Source organism: Glycine soja, chromosome 9 (assembly GCF_004193775.1).
Source record: "Glycine soja cultivar W05 chromosome 9, ASM419377v2, whole genome shotgun sequence".
NCBI classification, from domain to species: domain Eukaryota; kingdom Viridiplantae; phylum Streptophyta; class Magnoliopsida; order Fabales; family Fabaceae; genus Glycine; species Glycine soja.
This window is the reverse complement of record NC_041010.1, coordinates 42,031,975-42,051,277: the sequence shown is the minus strand read 5'-3', so window position 1 is coordinate 42,051,277 and position 19,303 is coordinate 42,031,975. Positions and strand designations below refer to the sequence as shown.

General features: G+C 32.2%; 2 protein-coding genes across 13 annotated transcripts; one reads left to right on the top strand and one right to left on the bottom strand.

Moving 5' to 3' along the window:
• Positions 1–4,193: 4,193 nt before the first annotated feature.
• LOC114424942 (cyclin-dependent kinase F-4-like) lies at positions 4,194–10,740 on the top strand. Of its 8 annotated transcripts, none has more exons than XM_028391626.1 (19): positions 4,194–4,372; positions 5,205–5,465; positions 5,542–5,576; positions 5,683–6,272; positions 6,364–6,442; positions 6,529–6,597; positions 6,692–6,781; positions 6,874–7,012; positions 7,337–7,439; positions 7,522–7,574; positions 7,691–7,757; positions 8,032–8,140; positions 8,270–8,335; positions 8,434–8,502; positions 8,596–8,656; positions 8,752–8,868; positions 9,612–9,643; positions 9,848–9,923; positions 10,122–10,740. In XM_028391626.1, the coding sequence occupies exons 4-19, from the start codon at positions 6,265–6,267 to the stop codon at positions 10,349–10,351; spliced, it is 1,368 nt and encodes a 455-aa protein (XP_028247427.1). In that variant the 5' UTR covers positions 4,194–4,372; positions 5,205–5,465; positions 5,542–5,576; positions 5,683–6,264; the 3' UTR covers positions 10,352–10,740. The 8 variants fall into 8 exon arrangements, with proteins under 8 accessions (XP_028247427.1, XP_028247433.1, XP_028247429.1 ...); XM_028391628.1 differs by adding an exon at positions 4,679–4,747 and having other exon boundaries at positions 4,197–4,372; positions 5,205–5,576; XM_028391630.1 differs by adding an exon at positions 4,679–4,765 and having other exon boundaries at positions 4,197–4,372; positions 5,205–5,576.
• A 1,691-nt stretch (positions 10,741–12,431) lies between these two features.
• LOC114424941 (protein BREVIS RADIX-like) lies at positions 12,432–19,303 on the bottom strand. Of its 5 annotated transcripts, none has more exons than XM_028391619.1 (6): positions 18,884–19,303; positions 17,682–17,825; positions 14,360–14,760; positions 13,604–13,733; positions 13,063–13,397; positions 12,432–12,831 (listed from the first exon to the last, which is right to left on the bottom strand). In XM_028391619.1, exons 2-6 carry the CDS (start codon positions 17,796–17,798, stop codon positions 12,753–12,755), a joined length of 1,062 nt encoding a protein of 353 aa, XP_028247420.1. In that variant the 5' UTR covers positions 17,799–17,825; positions 18,884–19,303; the 3' UTR covers positions 12,432–12,752. The 5 variants fall into 5 exon arrangements, with proteins under 5 accessions (XP_028247420.1, XP_028247421.1, XP_028247423.1 ...); XM_028391620.1 differs by lacking the exon at positions 18,884–19,303 and adding an exon at positions 18,573–18,778; XM_028391622.1 differs by lacking the exon at positions 18,884–19,303 and adding an exon at positions 18,500–18,517.

Genomic DNA, 19,303 nt, shown 5'->3' with positions numbered 1-19,303 from the left:
CGATGGCAAGAAATATAATGCAAGTTTCATCCTTTTTTCTTTCGCCAAGTGCTCATCTGACGACTCAACCCGAGCAACTCCTTGAATTTTCAAACCTTATATATTTGTCCATATATCCTAATTTCCTTGCACTTCTAACCACAAAATGACTCTCGAATAAATTTGTCATTTATCTGGTAAAATAAAATAATAAATAAATAGCACTGTCATTTTTTATTAGTCACAAGATATAATTATATGAATATGTGAGAAGAAATATCTAATGAGATAAGATAGAATATTAGGATACAATAAATGTATGATGAAAATTTGATTGTGAATTACAACCTAACATAGACAGCTAATCAACCACAAACCTCACCACCAATTAAGTAGCCAGTGGCCACTATCCTGACCGAACTTCATCCATTATTGAAGTTTCTGGTCCCAACTTCCCAACATTATGTACTGTACACCCCTAAGCCAAAATGCTCTTGACTCATATACGGTGCACAAAAATTGCTTAGTTGAACGAACAAAAATAATAAAATATGATATGATAAACATATAATTTTGACTAATATTGATTTGGTGAAATCATTTTTTAATATGTTAATCTTATATCTAATACTCATCTGTTAAAAGATTTTTGTGTTATAATTTCTCTATATTTTATTCTAAAATTTTCAAGAGAAAAAATATTCATGAGAAGTTTATTCATTATTGTTAACTATCATTCACGTCCCGTAAAAAGAATTAACTATCATCAATACGTTTATTTACATTAAAATGAAAGCTAAATTATAATTTTTACCTTCCTCATTTTTTAAACTTATGATTTTGATCTCTTAATTTTTAATTGTAATATTTAATTTTCTAATTTTATAAATTGACAATTTTGATCCCCTAGTAGATTATTAAGTAGTAATTGTGATTATTATAGATATTAAATTAATTATAAATTAAATAAAAATTATTAATCATTATTTTTTTTAATAAAAGACTGGGGAGTTGCATGTGACATTGAAGGTGAAAGGTGTTTGTAAAGAAGAAGAGGAACACAATGTTACATAGAATTAAGATTATTAATAATTTTTATTAATTAATGATTTTAATTAATAATTAACTTAATAACTCAATTAATCATAATTATTTGTTAATAATCTATCAAGATAATCACAATTGTCGATTCACATAACTAGAGAGACCTAGAGAGACCAAATGTTATAATTAAAATTTATGGCACCAAAACCATAAGAAATTAAGAAGAGAAAAATTGTAATTTAACCTAAAATGAGTATAATATTTTTGGTAAATTAAAGAAATGAATTACAGTACAATTTATAAACTTTTTTTCTTAAAGGAGAGAGGTATACATTTTAAAATGATTAAAATTTTGATTGATTTAAAATTATATAATCAGATATTAATTTAACCATGTATCAAACAAAAATATGATGTACAAAAAAATATTAATTTAAGTGTTTCAAAAAATATTTACATTTTATTATATTTGTACTAATTAATTTATAATAGTATTGAAATTGATCTGTTTTTTCTTTTGATCCTGCTCCACTTAAGGTAATTCCATCAAAGTTGAGTAGGATTATTAGTGGCAAATTATTTTTCTGAATTATCAACACAATTATTCACAAGACTCAAATTTAAACTATTAATTAAGTTTAGTATAAAAAAATATTATTAATTACATTAATTCATTTGATTGTTTGGTGGTTAGTTTTATTTAAGAAATATTTAAATCTTATTCTCTAAATTATGGATTTTAATTTTAATATAAGAGTATATTGGTTTAAATTGTTACCGTGGATATGAATTGATTTATTTAAGTATTTTTGTTTTGAATAACTTATAATGATATTGCAATTATAGTTGTTGATAAAAAAAAATATTGTAAATGAAAAAAAAGTAACATTATGATATATGGTAACAATTTTTCTTTTCAAAGTTCATGTAGCATTTATATCAAAACCTTTTTTTGTTTATAAACAAAAAAAAAAAAACTTTCGCAGGTGAATTATTTGTGACGTAAATACTTTCACAAAATCTATATCATGATTAGATGTCACGTGAACATGATTATAGGTGTATTATAATACAGTGATCATTTGATACATTAAAATGAAAAGCCATTATTACACTTACATGAGTGGCAAAACATCACAATAATATATTTGAAAGAGATAAAATACAAATATATTTTTCAAACGACATGTTAGGTTTTACTTTTCAAACGTGTTCCCCGTGCGTTCCGTACCAATAAATAACACTTATTTGAAAGAGATAAAATACAAATATATTTTTTAAATGTTTTTATTGAAGAAAAAAACTCAAAAATAATCCCTAAAAACTCTTGTTCAATATAGTTATTCTAATTTAGATAAAGTTGTAATTCTCAAAAAAAAAAAAAATCCTCTAAAATGTTTTGTGTTCTACCATTTGGATAATGGACAGTGATACTGCCACTTTTTTCACAATTAGAGACATTTTTATATTTTCTTTGACAATTCATTTGGAGATGCATTTAATATTACCCCCGTTTTATCTTTAGTTTTTTTAATCTTCTTGTTTATCTTTTTTAATCTATCGTCTTTTATCTTTATCTTTAAATTAAAATTTAATATTTTTCAAAAGAGATTATTTATAGTGAAAATCTAACTTATATCATAATTTAAATTTTTCATTGAAAATCTAATTATAATTTATATATTTAAAGATATTTTAATTATAATATATTTTATATAAAAACAAACATCTATATTGTGAGGAGAAGGAGAAATTAGCCTTTAAAAATAAGATGCACGTCTTATTGTCTCTTTCCAAACCAATTATTGTGAGGCAAAAAAAAGCTTTTAGTTAAAGGAATTGTTAAGCTAAGAACCACCAAATAATTTTTACCTTTTAACTCATTTTTTTAATAATTTAAAAGTTACTTTAAGTTAAAGTTTAAAATAAGAAATTTAAAAATAAAATAAATTTTGTTGACATGTTTCCCTTTATTTTAAAAAAAAAATATATTTAAATGCTTAGTTTTTAAGGAGAATTTAAATGCTTACTTTAAACTAGATAAATATAAAATTTCAAGAATAAACTCTATTTCCACTTTAAATCTAGACTTCATTTTTAATTTAATAAGAATTTAATTAAAAATGTGTTCGCATTATCATTTAATCAAAATTAATATCTACATTAATTTTATTATTTTAATAAAACAAATTAGATTTTTTTATAACAATTTTAGTTGTTTTTTATTGTTTGCACTGGGAATATCTCTAAATAGATAGACATATATATGAATTTATCATGAGATATGGAGATTAACAAATTAAATTTTGTGACTGCAACTTGTATTATTATTCGAAATAAAACTCAACCAAAGCATAAAAAATACTTTAAAATCCAATTATTTATTAATTGTGTTGAAATAATTTTTAATTAATTAATATTTTTAAATTTTGTATATTATATATTTTTCGTCCTTAAGAGATTATAGATATTAGAGATAACTTCAGTCACATGTGATTGTTATTAGTCTAGAAAAATTTACACACACAAAAATTAAATATAAATTATTCAATTAAATAAATATTTTTTTTATGTAAACACAACACATCTAATACCATTAATCTTACAAGTTTTTTTTACATAATTACATTATATGTCCTATATCTATGTAATATATAATATATAATTTTTACATTATAGAATACTAGTGAAAAAAGGTATTTTACATCAAAACTTAAATGTTATCCACATATGTAATTCGATATAATTTATTTTAAAAGATATAATTGTTGCTAGAAGTTAAAAAAAAATACTATAATAATTTATAATAATTAATGATAAAAATATCTAGAAGAAATATGATATCGGTCGAAGATATTCATTTATAATAGCTATAAATTATATAGGAAACCTTTAAAAAAAGATTATATAGGGGATCAAACTCATTGAATTATTCTGTCATGTCATCGTGTATACTTTGTACAAGGTAATGAAATATAGTCCCCAATGATAGAAGTTACACAGAGAATCTAGCTTGTTTTAGGCGATTTTTAAAATTAAAATTTAAAAGTTGAATAAAAGGAAAGGGCAGTTATGAAAAATAGAATAAAAAAAAGGATGAATGTGACGTGGAATGAAGATAGGGAAGACAAAATATAAATAAGAATAAGAGTTGGAGTCCAAGACAAGGCGCTGACTAAGGCCCAGCCAAAAACGCATAAATTAGGTGCGTGTTGTGAATCCCAATCTCTTGGTTGCCACGAACAGAGAGAGAGAAAAAAAAGAAAGGTATCGTATAGGAAGAAGAAGAAGCTCTGGATTCCACCTCTTCCCGTCCTTCGAGACGGTTGTTAGGCTGCTTGCTCTTCAGGTCTCTCTCTCTCTCTCTCTCTACTCTCCGTCTTCTTTGTTTCAGATCCGATCCGATTCCCTTCGGATCCTTTTGATTAACTTTTATTGCTTTAATCTCGCGGTCGTTTCTGCTTTTCCTTTTTTATTTCCTCAATTTCGTGAGGTTTTCACGGTTGTCAATCGAGGAATTGGATTTGTTTATTTTATTGATTCTGGATGGTAAAGGATCATGCGTTGGTTGAATTTGGTTTTGGTGATGGATTTTAAGGGTTTGCGCTTTGATTTTGGGTTTTTAGTTATTAATTGGTGCTTTGGTGTTAGCTAGGGCTTGAGGATAGGACTATGCTGTGCTGATCGAGGATGGATAACTTTCAGCTTCTGGAGTTTCATATTGGTTGTAATTGCTAGTTATGTATGCTATTTTCTGTCTTCGGTGATAATTATTTTGGTTGAATTAATGCTATTTTATCTGATGATCAGCTTAATCAATTCCTGGAGCTTCTCGTAGACTATTTTATGAGGAGGGATATAAATTCTGGAATTTAATTTACACAAAGTTATTAGACTGATAATTTGCTTTTTTTATCACTGGAAAACTTTCAGACTTCGTACATGATTTTCAAATTTTAATTGTTAGATGTAAGTGTAATTGCTATTAATTTTACTTGCTTATAGACTTGAAGTCTTAATAGCTGTTTTACTGTAGCATCTGAATCTCTAAGCTGTTTGATTTCATGTCATTCTGGTTTTTGCTGAGATTTTTATTTTGTTGGTCATGCATTTGAGACAAATTTGGCATGGATTTACTATGAATCTAACCCCCAAGCTTTGTCCATGTTCTTGTATTCTAGGTTGGCCTGGGTTTCAATCTAAAGGATCTTGATTTACATTTTGAGACATGGAGGGTGTTTGTTTCTGGACAAATTGCTACCAGTATCGGTTTTTTGCATTCCAAGAAGTGCTTGATTGGCGAGTTTTCATCCTTGGAGATTTTCTTCGGGTTTCCTTTGTTAATTGTACTTAGTGTTCTGCTCCCCTTTAAAGATCAGCACAGGGTACGTGATGCTACATTCTTCTGATACAGGTGCTGCATCTTAAGTGCACTTGTACAAGTAAGCGCTTATTCTTATTCTTCTTTGCAAAACACCAATCCAAAAAGAAGTTTCTTGATAAGTGTTCCTTTGGCAGTGCATTGCTGACCCAACATTCAGTTAAAACTATTGGTAAATCTTCTTCTTGGTTAAGATATCTATCATGGAGAACCTCTATAACATCATCATCTGTGTCAACTTGGAAAAAAATTGACTTGGCCTATTTTTGCTTCTACAGGGCTGAAGCATATAGATTTGTGACTGAATATTGGATTCTGCCTGCATCTTTGAGTGAAGCATTTGCACTGAATCAGTGTGGACTGTAGTTATTGAAATTTGTCTCCTTGTTGCTCTCAATGGTATTGTTGCTGACAATACATCAGTTACCGGAGGTTTCTGAAATAAATCCTACATAGATTAGATGAAGTAGATCTTACTATAGTTCTGAAGTCTTGGGTCACGGTGATTTTAGCTAGAGTGATGCTATCGCTTTGATCAGCCATTTTAGTGGGACCTGAGAAGTGTCAGTATGATCTCTGGTTCTTGCTCATTTCTACCACCTTTGTCCTGCAACTATTTTAAAGCCGTGGGTCTATTAATGAATAAGGCTGAGCAGCCCATCCATCTGAAAGTTTCTGCTTCTATGCCTTCTTTTGCTATGACAGAAAATTGATGTTGGATTTTGCTGGACCAGCAGGAACCTGTTAATATTTTATACACCTCTGAGCATCATCTACATGAGATAAATGCCATTTATCTTTTGTCTTTTTGTTTACATTTGTTGAATAAAGGAAGTGCTGCTTTGTGTTCCACGAGAACAATGGAGAGGTGATTTCTTTTTGTTTTTGCAGAAGTTATGTTACTATATTCCCCTTGTTTACTGTTAAGTTTTTTTTAATAAAATTACCTGCAAATACAGGTACAAGTTAATTAAGGAAATTGGTGATGGGACGTTTGGGACTGTCTGGAGAGCTATTAATAAGCAAACTGGTGAAGTTGTAAGTATGCTTTGATTGACATAATGAAGGTGGCTCTATTTCAAGTTAGATGTTGTCCTAAATCCTAATAAGTTGTAAAATTGCAGGTTGCTATCAAGAAAATGAAGAAGAAATATTACTCTTGGGAGGAGTGTGTAAACCTGAGAGAAGTCAAGGTTCCCCATCTTGTCGATCATTCTGTAACCTTATTTGTCATACATTGTTTGATTATTATGTATATAATTATTCTCTAATTTTCCTTTTTGGCAGTCATTACGAAAAATGAATCACCCAAATATTGTGAAGCTGAAAGAAGTTATTCGAGAAAGTGATATCTTGTACTTTGTTTTTGAGTACATGGTGGGTGACTAAACTTCTTGGTAGAGAAAGGCTAGGTTGGTGGATGCAAGATCTAATTTACTAATTTTAATGTCAATTTTTGGGTGATGTAGGAATGCAACCTATACCAACTCATGAAAGACAGGGAAAAACTGTTTTCTGAAGCTGAAGTTAGAAATTGGTGTTTTCAAGTTTTTCAAGGTCTTGCTTACATGCACCAGCGTGGATACTTCCATCGTGACCTGAAGCCTGGTACTTATTTTTTATTTCTTCCACAATCTGGTAGATTATGGTTTTGGATGAACTGGGAGTGTTCATTTTATATTACATAGCATGTCATATATATTTTCTTAGCATATTGTGCTCTTATTACTAGTTCTCTAGTTTTATCTGGCTAACGTGGTTATATGCATTTTGTAGTTTTGGCTTGCTAAATGCTAATTAATTGAACAGAACTCCCTATTTTGAGACAATGACTTAATTTAAAAAACTGAGAGCATAATCTACTGTTTATATTTTATTACTCTGTCGCAAATTGTTTACTGTTTTGATACAAATGTGTGCTGCTCTCTGCAGAAAACTTGCTGGTTACCAAGGATTTCATCAAAATCGCTGATTTTGGACTAGCCCGAGAAATCAGTTCACAACCACCCTACACTGAGTATGTCTCCACACGATGGTATGTGCCTTCAACTTGCAATATATCACATTCTGTGTTTTAGATATTTAAATAACATGTATGATGGCCCCTTCCTGTTTAGGTATCGTGCTCCTGAAGTGCTGCTTCAGTCTTATATGTATACCTCTAAAGTTGGTGAGTATCTGATTGGGACTAATGGTGTCATTTATGTTCTTCACTAATGCTTTCTGCATTGATGATGATGAGTACCATGCTGCCATTTGTTTATTAACTCCCCCCCCCCCTTCTAGATATGTGGGCAATGGGTGCTATAATGGCTGAGCTTTTCTCTCTTCGTCCTCTTTTCCCAGGTGCCAGGTATTTAGCTTCTCACTCCCCCTCCCTCCCCCATCCTCCTAATGATGGTTTTTAACTGAGAAAAGAGCAAAAATAGATTTTCATCAGGGAAAAAAAAAATTAGCTGCTGGAACTAATGCAATTTATAAAATTTCATGTCATCTTATTTGACTGCACGTTCTTTTTTAAAAATTAAGTCATTGCAAATTGTTATGTTTTTTCTTTGCTTTAAAGCAGTCCTGATTAGAAACTGGTTCTGTAAATAATTATGTTTCCTTCATTGTGACACATGCAGTGAAGCGGATGAGATTTACAAAATATGTGGTGTGATAGGCAATCCAACCTTTGAATCATGGGCGGATGGACTCAAACTTGCAAGGCATATTAACTACCAGTTTCCACAGGTTAGATATATAACTTGGATCTTGCTATTTTTGGTAATTAGCCTCTGGGATGCTATTTGCCTAATTAATGTGCTAGGTGTAATAGTATTTTACTTAACACTTTTTACTATACGCTTTTACTTTCTACAGCTTGCCGGTGTGCATCTTTCTGCTTTGATTCCGTCTGCTAGTGATGATGCAATCAGCCTTATTACAGTAAGTATTTTTTATATATTGCTTAGCTGCGAGCCACTGATCAACAAATAGTATGTAATCCAAATTTTTTTTTTTCTGTTTTCTTGGCTTTAATGTAGTCACTTTGCTCCTGGGATCCCTGCAAGAGGCCAACAGCTTCAGAGGCTCTTCAACATCCTTTCTTCCAGGTGGTCTTTTAACTAGTTCATGTTTTGTTGTTTTTCTTTTCATCAAGAAGCTTTTATCTTTTTTTATTTATCCATACTCTGTATTTTCTGTAGAGTTGCTTTTACATTCCTCCATCCCTTCGCAACAGAGCAGTAGCAAGAACTCCTCCACCTGGTTTGTGTTTATTTATTTTGTTTGCTAGGGACTTGCTTTTTGTACAATTGTATGGAGATATTAATTGTCTCTTTTTTCTTCTTTTTTCTCTCCAGCTGGAACCAGAGGAGCACTGGATCAGCAAGAGGTCAAGAGATATTCCGGTGCTTTACCTACTTCGAAACTCTCCAATAATTTTTCTTCCATGAAATTACATCCTCCTTTAGCTTCAGGTGATCCAATTGGTTTTACATATTTACTGATTAGTTCCATGACTCTGCATTTTTTCATTGAGTGTTTGATGTGGAGCAACAGGACCTCAAAAAGCACATGGGTTGCTGGAAAGAAAAACGTTGTCTGAAAAGAGCATATTAAATTATTTTACTATTCTACATTGGTTTTCTAAATAAATTAGCTACTCGAGCTTATCATTCTTAGACTTAGTATATATATATAACTATAATAAGTAATGGTTATGATATTCAATACAAAAACTTCAACTGTATGTCCCAACTCTGGTGATAGTTACTTTTAGAACATTTTGCCCCATTATGCCTCACAGTTAGCAAGTTGATGGCTGTGTTTTTACCTATTATAGCTTTCTATTTTTACTCTTTACAATTTACAATAAGATGATAGAAGTGTGTCTCGACTAAACCAGAAAGGCGCCAAGAGGTGCTGCCCCCAGAGCCCAGGCCCTTCTGGCACATGGCCTCTGTGCCTTGGATGCACACCTATTGGTTACCTTGATTACTTTGGGTAGAATTCAATTATGTTATTCTATTTGGTTTAAAATATCAGTGTTTAAGCAATAAATTATCCATTTTTTATTTTAATGACTGCTGATCCATATAAAAGCTTTTTCCCGTTGGATTATATGTGTACAATAAATAGGTCGTTTTTGGTTTGACATACTCGGTTCATATTTTTTAATGTGAAGAACAAGGTTCTCATCCGATTGAAATTGTTGCAACAGGTGTGCAACGGAAGCTTGATATGGTAAATCAGGTGAGTTCTTCTCCCAGCATTCTCTTCTTGACACATCTCTCTTACTGACAAGCTCTACGCTTGTTTTCTTTTTACTCCATGATGATGTCAACAAAATGAAAATCCAATTTTTAAGTCCTCTTTCGTATAACACTGGATTAGATCTTTCATCCAATTTTTAAATTCCTCCATGTCATGCCAACGATTAATCTGTTTCTTCTGAAGGATGGAATTAAGAACGAAAAGCCAGTGAGGACTACTAAACCAAAATATCGACAGCCAGGAAAGGACAGCAGCCCAAGTAAACTTTTCAGTCTCTGATATGCTTAATTATTGTTTCAAGTATTTTTTATAGATGATCACCAAAATTGATTTGTATATCTTTGAGAGAAGTGTTGTCTTTAACTTAATAAACTAAATAATAGTATTTCATTATGCTTTAAGATAAGGTAGTGTGGTCTTATTGTTTATGGAACAACGTTATGTTGGTTGTTGGCAGCTTCTATGAGCAAAGGGAGGTCTGTACGTGGGGTTTCAGAAACAGCTGAAAAGTTGCGCAATTTGTCAGTTACCAGTCGAAGACAATCATCAATAGGAATAGGGCAACCCCGTCCTCCTCCACCAATGAAGGCTGGAGGGAATTGGATTTCTGAATCTGGAAACTTCATCCTTGGGCCCCCACAGCAGATTTCGACTGGAAGAACTTTCGCAAGAAAAGTTGCCGGATGAGTAAATGTGGGAGATGATTCTATAATGCTCAATGTTGTGAATGTGTGTCCTAATATAAAATATAAATGTGTGGTTAGACATATATTCTGATGACTTTGCCGAAGTCGTCTAAACTACAAAACTAGTAGTACTGCCTGTGTGTGTTATTACTTGTTGGTAATCGTTTCGTACTTGTGGGACATACAGAGCTCAGTTGATGCTTTTTACTATAAATATAAATAAAGGTTTCCCTATTTGTATCATTTGGAATATTCTACAGCTGTGAGCCTGTGACTTGGTACACACATTGGGTAGGGGTGTTCATAAATCTTGTCTATGTTCTCTCTATAAGATTATAATAATTTTGTTAAGACTCTGAGATACCGAGAAATATTTTGATTTTTTACTTATTCCAGTTGATCAATCTGGTGAATCTTCTGAGTTCTGTCTGTATTTTTTGTTACTTGAAGAATATTAAATAATATTTATTTATAAACTCAGCAAAAGCTTTTTGTTTTTTCTTAAAAAGTATATTAACTGTGCTTATTAAGAACCCCTTATTTCATATCTACTGGTCTCGTTTTATCTTTGTTTAACCCATATATTGGCACATCATTGATGGAGCCTTGTCTAAATAGTAACTTATTGATTCCTTTATTGATAAATTTGCTAGCCCGTCAAATCTGTATATTTTTTTAATCGGTGAGAATTGAATAAGGGATGATGGATTTTATAACATTTATTTATCTTATTCAATCAATTGCGATGGATCTATTAATAGTTCGTCATCATATCACATTAATTTTTTTTTTAACAGAATCATTATTTACAATATTATTATTGCTTTGTTGGAATCATAATAGAACCCTAATGAATATTCTCATAATGGAACCTTAATAATTATTCTCGAGGATGTTTTATCTTGACTTGCAACTACCCCTTCCAATATTACTACCTCCGTTTTTTTTAATTTATGAAATTTTGGAAAAAATTGTTTATACGTTGTTTCAAAAGTGTAGACTTCGTCATTTTTATTTTTTTTCTTAATTGTCAATTAATTTATACACATTTATTGTGAAATAGAAATTAAAAAAAAGGATAAAATAAGAAATTTTTAACAACTACTTTATTATAATTTTCATTTTTTGGGTTTAGGTAAAAACTTTTAAAGACATGAAAAGAAATGGAGAAAGTATATGATTTCAAGAGTCTTTTTTACAATGGTAACTCCTTGATTCTATTATTGATAAATTTGTTAGTTCATCAAATATTAGCCTTGGAGATCATTACTTTTTTTTAAAACAAAATTCATTGTCATTTATTGGTTGTATTTTAATTTTGCATGTAACAATCATCCGGTCATCATGAATGTCGTTTTTCACATTATTATTGCTTGGGGGAGGGAGAAAATAAATGAAGTCCATTCAAAGGTTTAGAAACGACCTATAGGTTGTGTTTGTTTTTTTTTAAGATGAAAATAATATTAAAATTAAATTTTATAATTTTTTTACTCACATCTTTTACACTCTATTTTAATTAAAAAAATTTATCTTTTATTTGCATTCTCGAAAACAAATACACATAGAATAACCAAAATTCTCTTCAAGATGTTAACATTCCTATTTTCATTGTGTTATTTGTAACAAGAATGACAATGCCATGAACATGAACTAAAATTATTAGCTAGTACCTAAAAAAACTATTAAAGAAATTGTAATATTTTCTATATATTAAATACTATTTATTTCTAAACTTATCAAATACTTTTTTTGTTTTGTTTTTCTTAACCAATATATAACTCTGCTTACTAAGCGACCCCTAATTCATATCTACTAGTTTCGTTTTATTTTTGTTTAGCTCCCATAAACGAAAAACACTCGGCAAATCAAAGAGTAATGCTTACAGTTCAAGCATTATAACTTAGCATTTTCTAGTCCTCTTCGAATTGTAACCTGTCAAGAATAGCTTAGCAGTTTAGCACCCGCATAAGCATTAACTAATGGTGTTTTCACTTGCTTTGAAATTAATTCACGCAAAGACAAATAGCAATTCTTCTTAAGTGACCAAAATAAACAAATGATTAATCAAAACATAAACAATGACCGCAAAAGCATTCCGAGAAGATAAAAAAAGATAATAAAGAGAGAAGAGGTGGGTGAATAAATACATCTATATTTAATATGCAAGATTAGACCTCCCAATACCATGGCAACTGACCCTTAAATACCAAATTCTGGGCTTGCATTGTTTGTGAGGGTATCAACAATTTTAATTAATGCCATAAGACCATCACCAATGGTATTGGTAAAGTGAGAATGCTAGTTTTCTGTATACAACTCCACTCCCATAAGATGGAGTTAACCACATACAATCTCTAGGAAACAAAATTGAGGAACCCACTTCTCTTCAATGCCACAACACTTCAAAGATATTGAGCTTGTATTCTTTCTCTGTTGTCTTCCCACCATTTCTTTGCATGTCCCTCCCCAAATCTCTCCCGGCTGCAGACAGAGTTGATAAAACAATCAAATTAGTAATAACCTTCTAAAAATAAAGTTAGCTTACTCTCTAGATGAAAATTTTAACTTTTATGAAATTTGGGAACATGGTACATCATACAATCTAAAAGACCATTTCATCAAATTAAGTACATGTTCCTAGGAACATGTCACATGATTTTGTGGAGGAACCACTACAAAACTAGGAACATGCATGATATTATTATTATTTACCTGAATCTGACACGGCGAAGCTCCTTTGTTCCATCAGCTAATTGCCTGATTGTGATGTAGACTCCAGGTTCATCTTGCTCTATCCATTCAGTCTCCAAGTCACTGGCATTGCTCATTGAACGCTCGTCTCTAGAAGAGGTGGTTGTCCTTGATGCTTCCACGGAAGAAGCTGCTGCATGGAAGTCTTGGCCACCACCACTGCCTTGTTCCATAGCTTCAGAAGGGTTATTCCCTGAGGGTTTATAGTGATTCCTTGGTGTCCAACCCTTTAAAGACATGGAGTGCATGGGGCTATCTTGTCCAGATGTCATTCTTGAGTAAGAAGAATCTCTTCGCTGTTCAAAGGCAATGAATAATGCACATTGAAAAATCTAGACCCAATATATTTGTTGAGGAAGAAAAAAGCTAAATCTTCTCATGCCAGTGACAAACATGGAGGTTGGTATTGTTACGGTTTTTTTCATACAAATTAAATAACAAGGTCAATGAAATGGAATGTTAACAACTTAACATCATATTGGTGTAAAAAGTTGTAGATTACCTCATCCTCAGATCTTGAAGGAGTGTTGAGAGCTTGTCGATTGAATCTCTGCACGTTGTAAAGTTCCATGATTCTGTCATAATTCTCACCCCACCATTTTTGAGCTTGCCACTTGTCGAAAATCTCTCGGCTTCAAATGTAAATGCTAACTATTATAAGTCTTTGCTCCTACTGGATAATTAACTTTTTCAACAACTAAAATTCTCATATACAAATGGTCTCAATAAAGAAACAAAGATCTAACATTAGAAAAACAATTAATAATATTCTTGAAGGTACGCATCCTTTCACAACTTAGGACTATTGCAACTAAATCTAGTGGCTCCCACTTTCAAATCTATCTTTACAAATGGAATCAAATGTCAAGGGAAGTGGCAACAATGCAGAGTTAGGCCAACAATTAATAAACAATTTAGTTTGAATAGGTTTATTATTTAATGGTATGAATAAAGAATCAAGGATCAAACATTAGTAAAACAATTAATAATATTCTTTTGTATAAAATTAAGGCCTCGCAGGTACGTATTCTTTCGCAACTTAGGACATATTGCAACTAAATCTTTTGGCTCCTACTTTTAAATCTATCTTTACAAATGTCAAAAGGCAGTGGCAACAATGCAGAGTTAAGCCAACAATTGAATATCCAATTTAGTTTGAATAGGTTTATATTTAAGGGTCTGAATAAAGAATCAAAGATAAAAAAAATTAGTAAAACCTTGGAACTTTTTTTAAAAGGTTTGTGAGTTCTCAACATACCTGAAGCGAATTCTTTTGAGATCATTTCCCCCATTAGGAAGAGACACAAAGGTAATGTGAACCCCTGGTTCCACCTGTGCCATCCACTCCTTGGTTTCATCCTCATCCTCAACAACTACTACATCAGAGGCTGGTGCTGATTGAGGCCCTCTAGGGGTCCTATCACCACTGAATCTCCCCATAAATCTTTGGTCTGATCTACCACCAGGGAAATTGGAGCTTGTGAAGTCCCAAGCAGGGGTTGAAGTTGAGCTTGCACCTCCAATATAAGGGTATGGAACCCCTTCTGAAATGGTGTCAAAGTCAGGATATGACCTCTGTCCATTCTTGTAGGTACTAGACCCTGTGCAAGGTTTGCACTGCTTGTAGGCACCTGAAAACTTCAGTGCCATATCCTTTAACTGCATATGCAGTAAGAAAAATCAAAAATCAAATTAACATCCAATGCAATGAAAGTTTTAATTATGTACCATAGATACCTATTTTGTGAGAAACATACAAAATTAATGACAAGTGACATTTGATAAGCAAATAAGTCCTTTTTGGATGAAAATCTAAAATTAATAAGAACAAAAATCATACCTATCTATCTATCTAGCTACAGATGGACATTTTGAAATGGCAAGAGATAAGATACTTTCAATTGAACAATTATTTAAGATTGATTATTAACCGTCTTATCATAACACGCAACCAAACGATAAATTTAGACGTGAAACGTGCCATCAGAACACTGTTACATAAAAGTGAATTAAAATTATTTCAAGACGAATATAACTGTATTGTATATTTATTTTCAAAAGTTACATTATACATGCATGTACTTGGTCAACACTACGCCTTCATGTAAACCTACTTTTACAGATCATGCTACTTTAACAGAATATCTCAAACTTTTAGAAAATTGAGATTCTTGAATAGTTACATAGTTTCTGCATCTATGATTTTGACCATTGACACCTAAAATTAGGAAGCATCTAATGGGGGGGGGGGGGAGGGAGAATTTAAAAATATTCTTTTAGCACTTAAGAAAAAGCATTCAAAACACCTGAGTGCTGTACTTTCCCCTACTGCTAACAATGTAGATCCCCCTTCAAATATTCCCTTCATTTTAAAAATCCAATATAATTGTCTAGTTCAGAGATGCCGTTGATGGACAAAAAACTAAAAGTGTTATTTTTATTATTTTTTTGCTGAATTATGGACAAAAAATTATATATAGAGAAACCAATTCTCAACTTGCAAGAAGAAAATACAAATAATGCAATTAAAATTCTCCATTCTCAAAAGCAATTTAGTTGATCAATATTGATACAAAAAAAAAACTAAAATACGCTAAATAATTTAGAGACATGTACCATATTTCAATAGAGCATGGGAGCAGAAGTGTTTGTCAAATGGCATACATGGGAAGAGTAGGGAAACTAAGTCTGGAGGTTCTGAAACATAAATTAAAAAATGTATGTTTGGACGAGTCTTACGGTTTCAGAATTGTGTCATTTTCGAAGCATCGTGCAATACTTTACAGCTGGTATGGTGGAGAATGTACTTGGGCATAGGATACAAGTGGATGACAACAACATGAGTGAACATGAAAGTCCATTATATATAGGAACCTTATATATATATCTATGTACTCCCAATGGAAAGCATTTCCTGTTTGTAGAAATCTCCAACAATATCTATCCAAATATTACTTGTCAACATTTTCACACAAATCACAAACATATGGTTCAAAATAGTTATAGGTTGGGCATCAGAACGTGCCTCACATACAAGTCTCTCTAATCTGATATTTCAAGCAAGGTTCTCACATCTTTTTAAAAGTTGGGCGCTTAGCTTAAAATTGCATGTAACATTTACTCACAAGGATGAATGATAAACATGAAGATGAGGTAACGGTCAACCTACTTTCAATCATTTGTAACCGTTCTCTTCATAACGAGTCTTGATTAATCTATAATTACGGTTACAATCCACAATCACCGTTATAGGAGATAACACACAAAAATCAACTCTATCTCATAAAATCATGGTCATATTATAAAAATAAAAAAAGTAAAAACAATTATGTGTTGTTTTATCTTTTCCATGAAAAAATAATTGATTATTTCTTGTGAAGAAACTAATTCAAACACACTGTAAGCCTGCCTTAAAAGAAACAATGAAAAACAACTCACTCAAACACATTGGTCCTCTACTTCTAAAGGACCTACTAGTATTTTGTTGAGAACATTAATAAATGTAAATGTATTTTTCTCCCATAATAATAAATAAATATCCATATATTTTGCATATGCACATAATAGAAAATTTTAGGGACGACAAGAATTCAAGGATGGGCCACACGAAGATACGAATATAGCATCCCCTTCTGTGCTAGGCATCTTTTCCAAACATTACTTAAACCGCGGAATGTGGAACATGTTGCCACAATGCCACTGCTACACTTCCCATCATCCCAAATCAAAGAAGATTTTAATTTTCACCACACAAATGCCTTTACACCCAAAAACAAAAACAAAAAAGTGGGTAAATTAAGGTAATGGTAAATCAACGATAAGTGAATAATCCAAAAGTACTTACTTTAGGCTATAGTGCTATACCTCCAGTCAAATGATAAATAAAAAAAATTGGCACATTAGATGGTAAAAAATAAAAATCTTCCGCCAGCTCTAGCTATTACATTGGAAATGAGCACTATTATAAAGTCTGAATCAAACCACCTTGCTCCTCTGGTCTCATCTCATGTGCAATTATAAGTAGCCAAAAAGGGTACTTGGGAACCTACTTGACAAGTTGGTTCCGTAATTTCTAGCTCTAGAGAGAGAGAGAGAGAATAAGCCACTAGAATAGAACCCACTTGATTCGTTTACGATGCTATTGCTATATGGTCACGTCAGGTCAGCCCCGCAGCACCACCACATAACCACATGCATGAAAATAAAAACCCAATTAATGGACCAAACCGTGGGAGTGGAAGTGGACCATCACTCAACAGAAAAAATTGCCCAAAAACACAACACAACAACACATCTTACGTCATCCTAAACCAAAACAAGAGTGACCCCTCTCATACATACATAAAATTATAAATATCAAATTACTAATTAAAAAATATAAACTATTATCACTTGCATTAAAATTATTAAAATTGTTGGTTGTGTGAATTTGTACGTAGGCAGTACTCAGTATGTAGCTAGGTATATTATTATTACGTGGAGGTAAAAGATTGAAAAGGGGTGGTCCCACCCAATATTGGGTTTGATTTTGTTTGTTTTCACCTAAAGAAAAATGTTTGTAGGGTGTGAAGACTAAGAACCTGAGCACTCAGGCTTTTGACGGCTTCTTTATTTGTACTCGTTGTGCCACTCTCACCCTCTTCTTCTTCTTCCTTCTCCTCCGCCGCTTGCTTCGTACACGCAATGCATGTAAACATTTTCACCACTTCTCACTGATTATTCTCCTGAACAACAAAGAAGAGCATTCATGGTTAAACACAAAAAAAGCGTCAAAAGTTCAGACACCATATATCAGTATGCATGCCATTGTTAGTTTTTTATGTTAAAAAAATAAAACATAAAAGAACAAAACAGACTAAGAAAGCAATTTAGGATAATAAAGTTGAGACTTGAGAGATGAAAATAGGAGGAGGGAATCACTTTCATTGAATAAAACAGTGGCAGAGAATGGCCATTTCTGGTAAGTAAAAGCAATGGTTAGAGACAAGAAAAAGAAGGCACCAAAATAAAGAAGAACTGGAAGAAGCAACAAGTTAGAATGCAACTAACGAAATAACAATATCCTTCACGAGAAACAAAATGGTCCTTAGCTAAAAATACAAAAAGGAAAAGCAATCTCGAACATGGCTCGGGATCAGAGCAAGAGCAAAAGCTATAGCCACCCCGAAAACCGAAAAGAAGGGAAAAATAATAATAATTGAAATCAGAAAGAAACAAAACGGAGGCAATTCTTCAATTGCGAATAAATGCAAAGACTACTGAAGACTCTTTCATTCATCCATCCTCTTTAGAAGAATGAATGATCAAAGAATAGTTGCATACAATGGCACTACTTACTGAATGGTAATAATAAGTAAGAATAAGTAGTAATGTGGGGTTGGTGCTTTATCGTACATACAGAAATCGAAAACTAAAAATTAAAAAAGTAAAGCGTGTCGAAGCCGAAGTTTTCTGACACGTCCCTCACGCACCCGTCTTCTCCTTCTGATTCTCTCTTTAGCTTTTGTGTAAATCACAATCAATCCCCGCTCACCGAGATAAGAGAGAAACAAACCCATCTAGTGCTATTATTACTCATTGGAAAGAATAATTAATACAAACGAAAACAAGGTTATTGTCACATTAAACAAAGAGGGTGAACGTGAAGAAATGTTCGTCGGAGGATGAAAATGAAAGCGGTTAATGAGGGAGGCAAAGAGACATAAATAAGAAGAAGAAGAAAAAAAAAATTGTGTGATGTCATTTAGATAATAGTAATAATAAGTATTGTAAAACGACTTACCAAGGAAACCTCAACTGCTTCTTCTTGTGCTTTGTCTCTCTGCACTCATTGAGAATCTTCTATACTAGTTTTTCTTCCCTCGACCACATCGATGGTTCTGCATCGCAGACACACGTTTTTATTTCGCTTTCGAAGCTGCTACCCGCACCCCACCACAACAACAACAAAAATCGTGCTTTGCTATGTTGTCATTTTTCGCATGGGAAAAATTTGCTTAATTGGGATCTGAGACTCAGTTGTCGAGTTCTATCATATCGCAATGCAAAACAACAAAGATTTCGCAGGCAGTTGCACACAGCTCATACATGCTCTGTCAGTTTACAGAGTAAGTGGAAATGCCATGGAAAGAAAAACAACACTGACACGCGAGAAAATGCTGAGCTGGGAAATGCAGCAGAGGAAGACAAGAGTGTGGGGGGG